This window comes from Diabrotica undecimpunctata, chromosome 10 (assembly GCF_040954645.1).
Source record: "Diabrotica undecimpunctata isolate CICGRU chromosome 10, icDiaUnde3, whole genome shotgun sequence".
Taxonomy (NCBI): domain Eukaryota; kingdom Metazoa; phylum Arthropoda; class Insecta; order Coleoptera; family Chrysomelidae; genus Diabrotica; species Diabrotica undecimpunctata.
Window position 1 is genome coordinate 61,177,304 of NC_092812.1, and position 16,325 is coordinate 61,193,628.

The 16,325-nt window shown below is 33.7% G+C and overlaps 1 protein-coding gene and 1 pseudogene across 2 annotated transcripts in view; one reads left to right on the forward strand and one right to left on the reverse strand.

The window, feature by feature from the left end:
• The first annotated feature begins 390 nt into the window (after positions 1-390).
• The window catches only part of LOC140452015 (uncharacterized), a 58,162-nt gene continuing 42,227 nt past the window's right edge, over positions 391-16,325 (forward strand). The window contains exons 1-2 of one of the 2 annotated variants that reach the window (XM_072546029.1): positions 391-625; positions 1,249-1,311. In XM_072546029.1, the coding sequence (XP_072402130.1) occupies positions 622-625; positions 1,249-1,311 (67 nt within the window). In that variant the 5' untranslated portion in view covers positions 391-621. Of the gene's footprint in view, positions 626-888; positions 1,048-1,248; positions 1,312-16,325 lie in introns of those variants that run through there. The other variant, XM_072546028.1, reaches the window with a different exon arrangement.
• The window catches only part of LOC140452216 (uncharacterized), a 37,835-nt pseudogene continuing 32,740 nt past the window's right edge, over positions 11,231-16,325 (reverse strand).

Below are 16,325 nucleotides of genomic sequence, written 5' to 3' on the forward strand. Positions count from 1 at the left end.
GCTGTACAATGTTCGAATTTCAATAAGTAGCCATGCGTCAGTTTGAGATAATATATCAAATATCGATTCATATCGATTTTTACAATTATTCCCCATTTGTTATTAATGACAAACAAACATCAATTGAGGTTATAAATCCATAATTAATCAGCGTTTTTCACTTCTGAATTCGTAGAATTAAATTATCATACATAGGTATCTCTTGAAAATTTAAGATGTTTTACAAACATCTTCACTATATTATAGTGATGTATCTATCTATCTCTTGAAGCTTTGAAATGTTTCACTAACATACTAACAATATCTCTATTGTAGAACAATTTCTTCTTCGATTCGATTTTTGATTTGGTGTTTCGCTTGTCAATAATAATCGATTCGAACCGATAAGCGTTTCGACAATTATTTTGATTATTTCGGACATTGTACAGTTTGGGGGTACAATGCTAGAAGTGGACAATAATTTCTGTACAATGTTAGGATTGTTCAATTTCGGGCTTTGCTCGTAACATATGTACACACGACACACGACGCACCGTAAAGTATTAGCACAAAAGTGTCATATCACACAGTGTTACGCAAGACTAATAGCGCCATCTATCAACAATTCTAAACATTTCCGCGATGAGTAAGTACAATTAAACCTAAAGCTAAGATTAATACTAATATATATATATACATAAAATTACATGTATATCATATTTTCACAGACTATAATATATCTCATGATAGAGGAAATTTGCTATTTAAAATGAGTATAGATACATTATTCAGAACATATATCTTGAATTTGGTACCATAAATTTTAATAGTTCTATGTCTCACCACGCGCAGCTCTATCGGCACACCACTTGTCAGGTGGTGTCATAATGTGTGTTTCCCTCACTTTATTCAAGATTCAAGATTCTCTGTCTGTCTTTGCTTTGATTAGCGTATGTACTGGCAATATTGAAACACAATAATTCTTATTTATTTTTAAAATACATAAGATGGAACTCATACAAATCAATTATATAGATATAGAGAAAAAGCAAACATCTGATCATGAAAGTAAGTTTTAGTACATGTCTCTATTATTTGTTGATATAATATGATATAAAAGCTAAGTGCGTGTGATGTGGTTATGGTGTTCCCCTCACTTTATTCAAGATTTACTGTACTGGCAATAATAGTAGTCATAAGTGAATAGTGATATTAAAACACTAATCTTATTCTTTATTAAAATAGTTAACATGCAATCTGTATTAATAGATTTTAGAGAGAAAAAATCCAAGAATAAAAGAGATTCTACAAAGGAAAAATCTAAGAATAAGGGTAAGTTTTTGAACATGTTTATATTATTTGTTATTATTATACTACTCCTGTACCTATTGAACCATTATTGATTGCTGACAGCAAGAAGATAAAAGCTGAAGCTCTACTATCTGAATATATATCATTGTTGATTTTATGCTGTTAATATATATTCTTTTTATGAATTTTATTTTATATTTCTCACACTGTGCTTAAGGTTGTTAAGAAATAGGAGTAAAAATAAATTAAATCTATAGTTTTTAAGGTTTGTAGAATTTCATTTAATTATAAATATGTACTTATTTGAATTTCTAAATCTTTGATATCATTTGGAATTTTCAAATCACTTAAAAAATGATTTTGGGGTAGTAGCATACTGCACTCATCTTAATCTATGTTAAATTGTATATTAAAGTTTATATTTATATACATAATCGTTTCTAATTTGAGTAAAAATGAATATGATTTGTATATGCTGTTAGTTATATCAAGTTCTCAATGCTTAGTTATATCTTTTGGATATTAATTGTGTAGTAGATTGTTAATAAAGAAAAGAGAGGTAATACAATTTAAAAGTAAGTAGTGTTATTTATACCAAAGTTTAAAATCTACTGCTTTATTCATTTGATATGGGATATATCTAGAATAACCCTGGCGAATCAAGAAGTTATAAATCATAAATCTCATTTGCCTTTTAACCAGCCACTTTGGTTAATATGCACAGTATACCCAATTTTGGGGTTTACCTCAATGTTTTATGTCCCTAAATTTTTAGATTTTCTAGGTTATTGTTATTACCAAATTTTAAAACATTGTAAAATGTGATACTGTTATCAGAGAGTATTATATGAGAAGTAGGAACTCCAATCTGGTTTAATGAAAAAACATTCTTGTAAAATAGTACTACAACTAGCTTTGGGCTTGGGTATATTTTTTTATCTGATAGTTTGGGGTTGTATCTGAGAACATGTACACACTGGTTGAATATATTTGTTTTTAGATACTGAGAGTTTGTTTCAATTGAATAATTTGCTTCGTCCAATAGTTGTCTTCAATTCTTCTTATGTATCCTGCCAGTTCCATTTCAAAATGGCAATCTTATGGATTACCATTACCATTACTATCCACAATTATATCGAGAAATACAAAAATGATGAAGACATGGTAGGTTGTTTTCAAAAGAAAAGTACTAAGGCGACTCTATGGGACAGTGAATGACAATGGAGTGTAGAGAAGACTCACAACTCTGAACGTTATAGAATATACCAGGAACCAGATGTCATAAAACATATTAAGTTAGGACGTCTGAGATGGAAAGGGCATGTAATGTGGATGAACAAAACAAGATAGGGAGTAAATAGAAATTCTTAAGGAGGCTAGGACCCACACATTGTTGTAAAGCCAAAATGATGATGATAAATAACGCTACTTACTTTTAAATTATATCAGCTCTCTTTTATTTATTAACAATCTACTACAAAATTATTATCTAAAAAATATAAATAGTCATTAAGAACTTGATATAACTAACAGCAATACAAATAATATTCACTTTTACTCAAATTAGAAACAAATATGTATATAAACTTTAATATACAATTGAATGTAGATTAAGATTAGTGCAGTATGCTACTTACTACCCCAAAATGATTTTAATAAATGATTCGAAAATTACAAAAATGATTCCATTTCTGAATCTTGGATATCATTTGTAATTTTCAAATCACTTTGGGGTAGTAACATTTTGCACTCACCTTCATCTACATTCAACTGTATATTAAAGTTTAAATCAGTTCTTTTGCTGAATGATGGTAGATATATTTATAATAGAAGGAATATCATTTATATATTTAATTAATTATATATGAGAATAATCCACAATGAATTTGCATAGAAGTTAAAAGTATTTATAGATATTTGTTTTTGGAATTTGTTTTTGTTTTTGGAAATAATAAAATTGTAAATTGGTATAACATAACCTGTAAATGTTAATTTCAGTAGTTGGTAAATAAAATTGTCAGTTCAGATTTACTTGGCCTCAGTATTGGAGGTATCAGCCATGTTTACATTATGCAGCTGAAAGTATTGAAAGGTTACCCTCGAGCTTATTGTTAGTTATTATTTATTTATTTTTTTTCCGAAGTCTTTTTTTATAACCGGTCGAACTGCAGTCAATTGACTTATTGTACATCTTTCATTCCTTGTAACCTTTTGGCTCATGTTGTTAATGTTAACGACTACTTATGCAGCCAGGATCGACGGCTTTACGTGCATTCCGAAGCACGGTGATGGCTCACTTAAATTGGAAACTGAAAATCCGACTTGTTAAGCCAGTACATACATGCCGATGCACCACTCAAACCAATTTTCAACAGTATGGGTTCTCCTTGGTTGCAAACTGTCCAAAATATTATTATTCTTCTTCTTCTTAGCCTTCTGTCGTCCATGTTTGGACATAGGCCTCTCCCAACTCCTTCCATCGGTCTCTATCCTGAGCAACATATTTCCAATTTCTTCCGGCTATTCTTTTAATATCATCAACCCATCTCATCTGTGGTCTTCCTCTTGGTCGTTTACTTTCGTAAGGTCTCCAATGTTGTATTGTAGTATTCCAACGTTGGTGTTTTGTCTAGCAGTGTGGCCCGCGAAGCTCCATTTAATTTTGGCAATTTTTGTTGCTATGTCCTCGACTTTTGTTTTGGATCTTACCCAGTCGTTCCTCTTTTTATCTGACAATCGTATACCTAACATTGCTCTTTCCATTGTTCTTTCTGTTGTGGCTAGTTTATTCATGTTTGCCTTGGTTAGGGTCCAGGTTTGACATCCATGTGTTATGATAGGAAGGATGCATTGGTTGAACGTTGCTCCTCAAGTATTGGGGTATTTTGCGGTTCTTAAGTATCCAACTAAGTTTTCCAAATCCTGTCCATGCTAGTCTTGCTCTTCTAGTAATTTCCGCACTTTGGTTCTCTTTGTCAAGTCTCATGATTTGGCCTAGGTAGATATATTCCTGGATTTGTTCTATCCCACTGCCATTTATAGTTATACGTCTGGGGTCATCTGTGTTTGTCATTATTTTTGTTTTTTTCATATTCATTTTTAGGCCGACGTATTGGGAGCTGGCTGCTAGTTCCCCCATCATAATTTGCAGTTCCTCGAATATGCTCACTATAATCACTATGTCGTCAGCGAATCTGAGGTGGTTTAACTTGTTGCCATTAACGTTAATACCATAGGTTGACCAATTTGTAGTTTTGAAGACGTCTTCTAGGGTTAGGTTGAAAAGTTTTGGCGATATTACGTCTCCTTGTCTCACACCTCTCTTAATGGGGATGGGATTTGTATTTTCGTCTAGTTGTACTATCATAGTTGCATTTTCATATATATTATGTATTAGTTGCCTATATCTCGAATCTATTCTACAATTATTAATAGCTTGTTCTATGGCCCACATCTCGATACTATCAAACGCCTTGTCATAGTCGACGAAGGCAAGAAATACGGGTAGTTGGTATTCATTTGCCTTCTCTATCAATGTTCTCATTGTCAGCAGATGGTCTGATGTACTATATCCTTTGCGGAAGCCAACCTGTTCAACCGGTTGGTAATTGTCCATTTTGTAGGTTAACCGGTCGTTAATAATTCTCATAGTTTGTATACTTGACTGAGCAACGATATAGGTCTATAATTGTGTAGATCGCATTTGTCCCCTTTTTTGTGTAAGAGTATTACTAGACTCTCGTTCCAGTCTTTAGGGATCTTGCTATTATGGAGACATCTATTAAATAGCTCTGTTAGTACAGGGATTGTTAATGTCTTGCTTGTTTTAAAGAGCTCGGCAATTACACCGTCGTGTCCTGGAGCTTTATTTTTTAGCTCTTTTAAAGCTCTTTCTATTTCGAATCCCTTTATATTTGGTAGTACTTCTGATCCCACATTTTTTATTTTTCTTTTGACGTTCTCCTTTGTTGTTTTATTAGGCTGGCCTTGCGAGCTGTACAAGGATGTGTAGAAGTCTTCGACAATATTTGTTATTTTATATTTGTCTTTCTCTTCCTTATTGTTGGCGTCTTTAATTTTGATGATTTTTTGAACTCCCAGTGCGGGTCTTAGACATTTGAAGCCTCTATTGTTTTCAATGACTCGCTCTATTAAGTTCTCGTTCCATTTTTGTATGTCGCGTTTTAGTTCTTTTCTAATTGATTTATTAAGTTCTCTGTATTCTTGAGTATGGCGTTTGTAAGATCTTATTAGACGTAATAAAACCATTGGCACGAAGTACTAATACATTTATGAAAATTCCTAACAAAATATTGGTTAGTTTTTATATTAGGTTAATATTCTTCTTCTTCTTCTTCTTCTCATGGCGCCGTCTCCTTTCGAAGGTTGGCGATCCAAATGGCCATTGTAGTTCTTAATATTGTTCGGAAACTATTTTTTGTGGCATATTAAGCTAAAATTCATTCTCAAAATACAAATTTGTATTTTAGGAACGATTTCTGAAAATGAAATCAGAGGAAATCTCTCTTCAGTTCTTACCCCCGGTGGGAGGTAGTGGTAATTGTGATTTCTTGTATTGTCCGTCTCCAAAGACCTCTATCTCTTCTTCTTTGTGATCTTCAGCCTTCTAAATTTCCTTGAATAATAAGTCTTTCCATGTTTTCTGTGTCTGCCCTCATCAAATATTCAAAGTACTTTAGTTCATTTAAAATTGATTTATTTGTCCGTTGGTCAGTCAACGGTGTTCATAACATTCTACTCCAACAGAAAATTTCAGTGGCATCTATCTTTCCGCTTGGCGTAGGGGTCAAGATTCATATCCATATGTCAGTATTGAGAATATTAAGCAGTTGATCTAACTCATTTTTATAGTTTGTGAGAACTATATTTATTTAGTTCTTTAACTTATTTGAGATTCCTTTTTACTTCTTTCTGTAATGACCCTGTGTTTGTAGTTAATGTTCCCAGATATAAGTATGAGCTCGCAGCCTCAAACCGGTCAATCGTTATGTGTGGATGATTGTTATGTAGTCTATCCACTATCTCACTATCATGATCTTTGTCTTTGTGTTTAACCGGAGAACAAATATTTGACTTTTGTTTTCAACCAATCGTATGAGATCAATTAACTCTTCTTGACTATTTGCAAGAACGTTTGTGTCATCTGCAAGACGTAAATTGTTTATTTTTCGCACATTTATTGAGATGCCCTTTTCCCATCCTTCAAGCGCTCTTCTGCTAATATGCTCCCCATATATATTAAATCACTGTGGAGACAGTGTACATCCTTGTCTGATATCTTGTTCTGGATGGAATTGGTTTGATAGTGTGTCAATCACTTTAACTGTTCCAGTAATGTGTTTGTATAGTTCAATCATAAGCGAAATTACGTTCTTCTTCTTGACTGGCTTTACAACTCGGTGTGAGTCTTCGCCGCATCCCCTATCGCGCTCCATCCTCTACGATCTTGCGCTTCTATTTCCCATTGTTGTACCTCAATTATAGATAAATCGGCTTCAACATCATCCTTCCATCTTTTTCTGGGACGACCTACTGATCTTCTACCGTCTGGTCTCTTAAAAAATACTGTCTTTCGCACTCTGTCTTCCTCTGATTTTACCACATGACCTCCCCATCTTATCCGGTTAGCTTTTATATGTCTGAAGATGTTTTCAGTATCATACAGAGTCACTAATTCAGAATTGCGGCGCCTTCTCCACTCTCATGTCAATTCATCTCTTTGAGATCCAAATATCATTCTAAAAACCTTCCTTTCAAATACCAACAGCTTATGTATTTCCCGCTGATGTAGAGTCCATGTTTCACTTCCATATGTAACAACTGGGAAAATAATTAACTTGTACAGTCTTAATTTAGATTTTCTTTTTAGCAGCTTTAGATCTTAATGATAATAGAGAGTGTAATGCTCTATTCCTATCCATGTCGAGACCTCTTTTTCTATGTGGTTGTCATATGTGATTACAGTCCCCAGATATTTAAACTCTTTTACTACTTCGAAGTTGTGGTCATTGATAGTTATATTCTGTCTAACTCTTGGTCTTGGATTTTTGGTTACTAGCATGTATTTCGTCTTCTCTTCATTTCTTCTAAGACTTGGACTACCTGACTCCTCCTGGATTTGTGAAAACACTTCTCTCACGTCTCTTGTAGAATCAGCGACTGCATATAGATCATCCGCAAAGGCCAACAATAGTTTTGATCCTCAATTCACAACTCTCCCTGTCAGCTCAGACCATATTTTACTTATTGCTTATTCTAAGGCCAAATTGAATGGGAACGGTGATAAGGGGTCTCCTTGTCTTGAACTTAATGTTATACTAAATGACATCGATGTTTCCTATCTTTACGCGTGCATATGAGTATTTCCCGCACATTTGAGTTAACTCCACTAATTTTCTTGGTATTCCCATTTCTAGCAATGCTAGCCATAGTCTACTTCTCTTTATCGAATCATATTATGCTTGCTGGAAATCTACAAAATTTGGTGTACATTTCGGTTGAATATGTATATATTTAATAGAATAGGGAATATTATGCATTCCTGTCGAACTCCAGATTTTAATTTGAAGTTTTTCGAAACCACCTTATTAACTCTTATATTAGCAGTATTATTTACATATAGTTTTTGTAATAAATAGATTAGGTGTTCTGGCGTACCCATTTCTCTAAGTATACGCAACATTTTATCCCAGTTTATGACATCGAAGGCCTTGGAATAGTCAACAAAGCATCAATATGTTTCTATGTTAAACTCTCGAGATTTTTCGATAATTTGACGAATATTAAGAATATGTTCTCTTGTTTCTCTACCTAGGACAAATCACCATTGTTCTTGGGGGAATTTGAAGTAAGAGAATTGATTTTAGTCTTTCATCGATGATGGTTAAAAGTACTTTGCTTGCGTGTGATACCAATGCTACTGTACGGTAATTACTACAATCTGTCGGTGAACCTTTTTTATATATGGGAATAAACGTGAGTTTACCCCAGTCATTTGGCCACTTTCCAATATTCCAGATCTCATTGCAAATTCTAAGCATTACTTCCGTCCCTAATTCTCCCATTTCGTTGAGAGTTTCAGTTGTTATTCCATCTTCTCCTTCCGCTTTTCTGAATTTTAGCTTTTTAATTGCCGCCTCAATTTCTGATTTCAATATTTGAGGTTCTTTTTTCTGTATTATGGTCTGGATCGTTGTTAGAGAATAATATTGTTTCCACACCTCTGCTATACCGTCTGGGTTTGTTATGGTATTTCCACTATTATCTTTCATGACCTGTGTCTGCGGTATGAATTCTCTCGCTAGATACTTGACTTTTGAGAAAAGTTCTCTAGTTAATATAATTATTTTTGTCCCTTCTGCGCAAGTGTGTTATAGTTGTATTTATGGTGCATATCTCTATTTCTTTTTGTTCTGAATTTGATGTACCGTTTCTAAGTTTTCGTCTTTTGCAAGCTTAAGAGTCTCTTCAGTCATCCAATGTTTTTTCCTAGCTGTCTTGTCTTTGGGATTAGTATTGTTGATGGCTTCAGTGATACATTTCTTTGTATATTCCCACGTTTTGTCAGGGTCTCCGGTAGTCACCGGTAGGTCAGCTTCTGCTAATGCTTCTCTAAACTTTTTTGGGTGTTTTGTAATCAATTTTTGTCTTTTATTTGTGATTGTTTTACTGTGTAACAATGTGAAATTCTGCTTGTAACATTTTGTGGTTGGAACCACAGTCTGCATCTGGTTTTGTTTTTAGGTTGATTATTAAGCTCCTCCATCGTTTAGTGACAAGAATATAATTTATTTGATTCTTGTATCGTCCTCCAGGCGAAGACCATGTTGATAATCTACGCGGATGATGTAAACATTGTGTTTACTATACTAAGATCCATTTCGATGGCAAATTGAAGGAGCCGTTCACTTCGTTCATTTCGCTCGCTTAAGCCATGTTCACCTATCGTTCCTTTCAAATGGTTATCTATTTTAGTTTTTCCTATTTTTGCATTCCAATCTCCTATTATCATCATTGGTTCTTTTTTGTGAATGTTAGAGATGTTTCATGTATCAGGTGGTATGTTTCTTCTACTGTATCTTCTGCCGCTTCGCATGTTGACATATATACCTATATAATATGCATTTTGCTGGTTTAGCGTTTAGAGTTATTATGATTATTCGATCATTTACAGTGAGACAGACAGACAGACAAGGACATACTTCACTGTGAATGGTTTAGTGAATCGACTGTTCAAATCCGGGCCAAATATCAAAAAGGGATAGTTAACAGTATAAAGCTAAAATAGTCTGCTAATAGAATACACTGGTGTATCGAATATATCTATGGATCTTCTTCTTCTTCAAGTGCCCTCTCCGCTACGGAGTTTATTCGTATCTTTGAAGCTGTTGCTCTAAATAATTGGTTAGATGTGCACTGGAACCAGTCTCTTAAATTGCGCAGCAACGATATACGTCGTCTCCCCACGCTTCGTTTGCCCTGAATCTTTCCTTGGATAATTAACTGGAGCCATCGGTACTTTTCCATCTCATCACATGACCAAGATATTCCAACTTTCTTCTCTTGACGGTTATCAACAGCTCCCGTTCTTTATTCATTCTTCGAAGAACTAGGTACACTATTTGTTACTTTGTCTGTACAAGGTATTTTCAAAATTCTTTTGTATATCCACATTTCGAAGGCCTCTAGTTTATCGGTATTGCCTATCTATGGATAGGCAGTATGAAAGGAGATATATGTTTTTACTAACAATCGTTACATTTGTTATTTGGCCATTAATTATCTAAACAAATTATTTTAAAAAACGTGGTCTACCTATTTTAATTTTATAGAAAAAATATATCTCAAATAAATCTTTAAACTTCAAATCGGTTGTGAACCGATATTATTTAGATTTTCTTATTAGTAAACGGCGTAGTTTGCCCCTTCTTAATTTCTTGTCAGTGTATAAGTATTTATTGTTTAGAATTTTAGAACAAAATATCGATTATTACATTCATTGACTGAAATACAAGCTAAAACTTTATGACCGTCTTATCAAAATAATTGCTTTTTACGTTATTGCTGACTAAGCGACTTACTGCGCTTCGATCTTCTGAGTAACCAAATATTATTTATAATTTATAATTTATAATTTATAATTTTATAAAATAAAAATATGTTGTCAAAAGGTTTTCAAATGTTTACAAATCATTAACTAGTAAAAAAGATCGTGATGTATATATATATATATATATATATATATATATATATATATATATATATATATATATATAAATAAAAGTTATAGCTTTTTTTGTGGATTGCACCAGAGTGCCCTTAAAAATTATGATAGGAATGTGGATAAGACCTAAAGTATAATACAATTAAACAATATCAATGTTGAAAATAAGCTTTAATAAAACACAAAGTAACAAAAATACTTAATCTTCCTCGTGAACTCTTCTTCAGAATGTATACCGGATCTTATTGTTCTGGTGCTTGTGTAAAATCCATAATTATTGGAGTTATACATTAGGAAGAGGAATTCTAAAAGTTTTTTTTTGCTTCGGTTGTTGGACGCCCACCGGAATAAAGATTATCTAAGAAGTATTTGTCTAGTTGTCTTCATTTTGATTTCTAGTGAGTAAAAATGTTCTCCTTTGTAATAGTTATAAAGGATTCCTAAACTCAAATCTGGTGCATAATAACTTCTATGTTAACTTTTAGGATAAGGTGGGGTAATTGGATCATGATTTTACAACAAATCTGCGTTCGGCTCAGATTTTTAGTTACCTAATGATCGAATTATAAGTAAATTTTAAACTATTTGTATAAAAACATGACCTTTATTTAATACTATTTAAATGTATGGAACCTTAATTTGATTGAAAGTATTACAGTAATAATAAAATAAATAATAAAATTGTACGCACGGTGGGTCCAGTTACCTCAATTAACGGGGGTAATTGGAGCAGCCAGCCTAAAATCTCATAAGATTTGGTAGAAATCATTGTGGGCTATCTGAGCCTGATTGCACATCTTTACAATTTTCAAAGAAACCTCAAACAATAATTTAAATTGAGCGGATTTGAAACCAGACTCAATGTAGGGGATCGTCTCGTATAGCAAATAATATATACACAGTTTGCAACTAACAACTTGTGTGTAAAAGTTTTAATGTAATGCTATTACATTAAAAAGTTTATAAACTTACATTTAAAGAGTTTATTAAAACTAAACAAGTTAAAACTAATATCTTAATATATTCCTAAACAAATATCTTCATGAAACAGAAACTGTAAATTGAAAAATAAGATTAGTAAAGAAGCGTTTATAATCTTATATAATGTCCTACAAATGCTGCAATTCTTTTACATAAAAAAACCCTCTTTTAGCAATACCTTTTGATTCTTTAATACCACCAATAACGCCATCCCAATCGTATTTTCCAATATCTGCTTTCTCTGGCCACTTCCAAGACTTCAAAGATTTCTGCAATGATGAAATTTGAACCTGGAAAATACTCTTCTTCATACTTCTTCTTCTTCCTATGCCGTCCCCATTAACGGAGGTTGGCGACCGACCACATTTCTCAAAGTTTTTCTGTCTTTTGCAACGTGGACAGTCATGTTTGTCCAGTCTCGAATATTTCGCCGGCATGACTTCCTCTTTCTACCTATTCCCTTTTTGCCATCGACTCTACTTTGCATGATGACCTGCAGAAGACTATATTTATCATTCCTCAGTATGTGTCCAAGGTATGCAGTCTTGCGTACTTTTATTGTTCTCAACAATTTTTTGTCTCGACCCATCCTTCTCATCACTTCCTCATTGGTGACCCTGGCAGTCCATGGAATTCTCAACATTTTCCGATATATTCAAAGTTCAAAGGCTTCAAGCTTCTTAGCTATTTGCGCTTTTAACGTCCATGTTTCTACTCCGTACAATAGTTGGGATCAGACGTAACATTTAACAAACCTCAATCTAAGCGCAGTATTCAGATTTTTGTCACAGAACAATTGTTTAAATTTTAAGAACGCTGCCCTTGCCATTTCTATTCGTACCCTGATCTCTTGGTCTGGATCTAATTCTGTGTTGATGTAAGCTCCCAGATATTTATATTTTGTCACTCTCTCATTTGCTGTCCACCAAGGGTTAGTTGTTCATTATTTATTGGACTCCTTGATTCTATCATAAATTTGGTCTTATCTGTGTTGATGTCAAGTCCCATTTGAATGCATTCACTATTTATTGCATATAGTAAAGTTTGTAGTTCTTCTATACTCTCAGCCATAATTATAGTGTCATCTGCAAATCTCATGGTGTTTACGATTTCTCCACCAATTCTTATTCCCTCTTTTCTTTCCCATAATGCTTTTCTCAATATGACCTGTGAGTACACGTTGAAAAGCGTCGGAGACAGGAAGCATCCTTGCCTGACCCCTCTCGCAATCGGTATATTATTTGTTTCTATATCGTTCACCTTTACTACTGCTTTCTGGTTCTAGTATATAGCCTTAATAAACCCGATGTCTTTTTTGTCTAAATTGATGATTTTTAATTCATCTATTAACTTCATATGCTGCACTCGGTCAAAGGCCTTCCTAAAGTCTATGAAGCATACATATGCACTCTTGTTATATTCCCGACATTTCTGCAAGAGTACCGTCAACGCAAATAATGTCCCTCTTGTACCCATGCCTCCTCTGAAGCCAAACGGCGTTTGATCTATCTGCTCCTCACATTTCTTATAAATTCGGTTTTGAACAATTTTCAAGAGAATCTTTAAAGGGTGGCACATTAGGCTTATCAATCTATAGTCATTACATGATTTGAGATTGTTGTTTTTTGGTAGAGGTAAAAATATCGATTTAAGCCATTTCTCCGGGATGTTGCCCTCTACATATATGTGGTTGAGAATTCGGGTGAGTCTCTTTATATTATCGTCATCTAAGGCTTTTAACAGTTCAACTGGAATTTGATCAGGACCCGGTGCTTGTCCTTTTTTTGCATTCTGTAGGGCATTCTTTACTTCTGATGGTAACATTTGTAGGTATTTCTGCATCTGCGCTTGTATAGGTTTTTGCACTTTGTACTCCATTACGAAACCTTTTGTTAATCGTTGTAAAATCTATTTGGTTTCTGATGATTTCTAACCTTTGATAGAAGATGGAACTTTAAGAAGAAGAAGTATCGTTTAATTTTCGGTATGGCCTTTCTTTTCATATATTTTTTTTTTCAATTTCTTTCATTTTTTCTTTTTCCTCCTGTTCTTTTTTTATTAGGTATTCTTTGCAGGTGATAATTTCACAGTTAGTGACCAGTCTTTTTCGTTTCTTCTCTAAATTATGTTTTCTTTTATCTTTTTTAGAAAGAAGGTCCAATTGGCGAGACAGGGCTTTCTTTTTGTACTTGAACTTCGTTTGCAGAACTAGCTTCTGTTCTTTCAACCATTGCAAAGGTAGAGACAGAGGTTTCTGGCTGTTCTGTTAGGATTAAAGCGTTCGAGACATCTGATTGTACCGTATCTGAAGAAGTATGGGATGTTTGTTGCCCTACAATTGAATAATTGTAGTCTTCTTGATTTCCAGAGGCTATAACAGGACTCGCATCTGGTTGTAGTGCTGCTGAAGATGTAGGCCTACTGTCTTCTGATTGTACTGTGGTTGAAGAAAGGATAGTTACTGAGTGTTAGACATTCAGAGAAACAGTGGTTTCCAAGTGTACTGTAGTGGTATTGGGAAGATTATTTTTATACCTGAGCAAATCATCTTTTTTGAATATTGATGTAGAAATTGCATCTGTGTTAGGACCTTGTTTATCGGCATCATAAATTCCTGTGGCTTTAAATCCGTTAATAATATTACGGTATTTCATGTGCTAGCTTGGTTATCATTTATACAAATATTTCTTTAGGAATTTTTTTGCGAGGATTTTCCCCCTGCCACTTACTGAGTGCCTTGTTCTAACTATTTTTCAGACCTCTAAAGACTGACACATCTAGTGGTTGTAGTAAATGTGTCGTGTGTGGAGGTAACTTCATAATAATAATTTCATTTTTTTGTGCTAACCTCATTTAATCTGTGGACACATGGGTAGCATGGTCATATAAATTAATAAAACTGGTCTCTCCTTTGTAATATTAGGTAAAAAAACATCTCTAAACCAATTGAAAATCAAAGTAGTTTCCATTCAACCTCGAGACCTTGTCGAAACTACAGTTTGGGATGTTGTATTCTTATTAATCCAATTATCCATTACGTATTTACCTTTAAATACACAGAGGAGAGGTATTATTTGACCGTCAGCAGAACAACACAACAAAACAGATGTGTTTTCTCGGCCAGACGAACTGGTCTTCCGTATGCTTTTTGTACCAATTGCACCAACGACCTTTGTTTTACTAATGTCATGGCAAAATGACGTCTCGTCGCTATTAAATATCTGTTCTGGTTTCCCCTTAAGGTTTAGTTCTTCCACAGTTTTTGTTAATACTTCAAATCTAAACCAATCAGGGCCTGGTCTTTGATCTTTAAATCTACTTTTGATATTATTCTGTCTTATATACAATTGTACAAGTCTAATACTTCCTCTCTGGATAGGCCAAACCCATTTTTGTCCATAATTTTTATGCATTCTGCAATTTTTTTCCTCAAGAGACGACAAATATGGCTGAACTCCTCCACCACCGTTACCTTCTTTTGAAGTCAGTCCAGTTCCACGCGTTCCTTTGACCCGATGCTTCAGTGTAGAACGTGGAATATTGTAATGAGGAGCCAGCACCTTTCTGAGTTTTTCTTATGTACGTTCGTACCATTTTCTGAAACAAAAACAATCTGATATAACCTAGGCTTTGAAAAAGTAAAGGATGGGAAAAAAATTTAGGTCCTGAAGGGTAACTGGACCAGGTCCTGGCCCACTCTTGCATTCTTTTACTTATTTAAGTACTGAACAATTTTGGTGTAATCCACAACTTTGTGGGTTAGCCCATTCGTGTTTTCAAATTTTTGTCATTTTCTATCATGCATAATCAAACTGTTAGAGCAATATATAGCAATAGATAGATAGATATAGCAATAGATATGCTGTGATATACGGACAAAGGATATGGTTTTCTTCAAAGTTTAAAAGTAAAGATGCATTTACATATAAAATCCCTTTATTGGAAGTATTTCTTAATGTTTTTAAAACTTTGGAGAAAAATTGTAGCGAGATTATTTTTTATTAAGTTTATTAAAATGCAACCAAACATTGCTTTTAGTGGGTGCTCTTTTTCATTAAATATAAAATAATATTCACACTGCCGAAATACTTAAAGACTAAAAATAAGGGAATAAAAAATAAATGAGGAAAGGAAACTCAATACTTATTATAAACACATTTTTTACGACATAATCTGAAGTGGTGATTGACCTCGATAGCAAAGTGTTGGTACTTAGTTCTCTGGCTAAACCAAATAATATTCTAGACGCAGGTAAAGATTTAGAAGGATCTTTTACTGTGATTTTTTAGTCTCGGCAAAAGTTATGCCACATGTTATTTCTATACAAGTTAACTTATCATATCAGCGCTATATAACTACTTCAAAAATATGAAAGAGTGGGGCAACAAATACAATTTTAAATATTTTCTTATGTAGATGCCGTGTTTATGTTAAATTAAGTATAGATAAATTAAAGAATATATTGTAATAATTGCACTAATATTAATTTATTCATTGTGAAAACTATGTTTTACTTCTTCTTCTTTACTTGCCATCTCCGCGACGGAGGTTGGCAATCATCATGGCTATTCTGATCTCAGATGCTGCCGCTCTGAATAGTTCGATTGATGTGCATTCGTAGAGGTAATGGATTTAAAAAAAAAGGGGGTTTATCTTTGTATATGGGTATATTTTATAAAAACCCTTAAACCCAGCAGTTACCAGCTGAAGTCCGTTTGAAGAGGTTTACTCTCCGGACACTGGAACTCACTTAGAGCATGGGTGTATGTTACCTGAAGTAAAATTTAATTAAAATATTAAACATCAAATA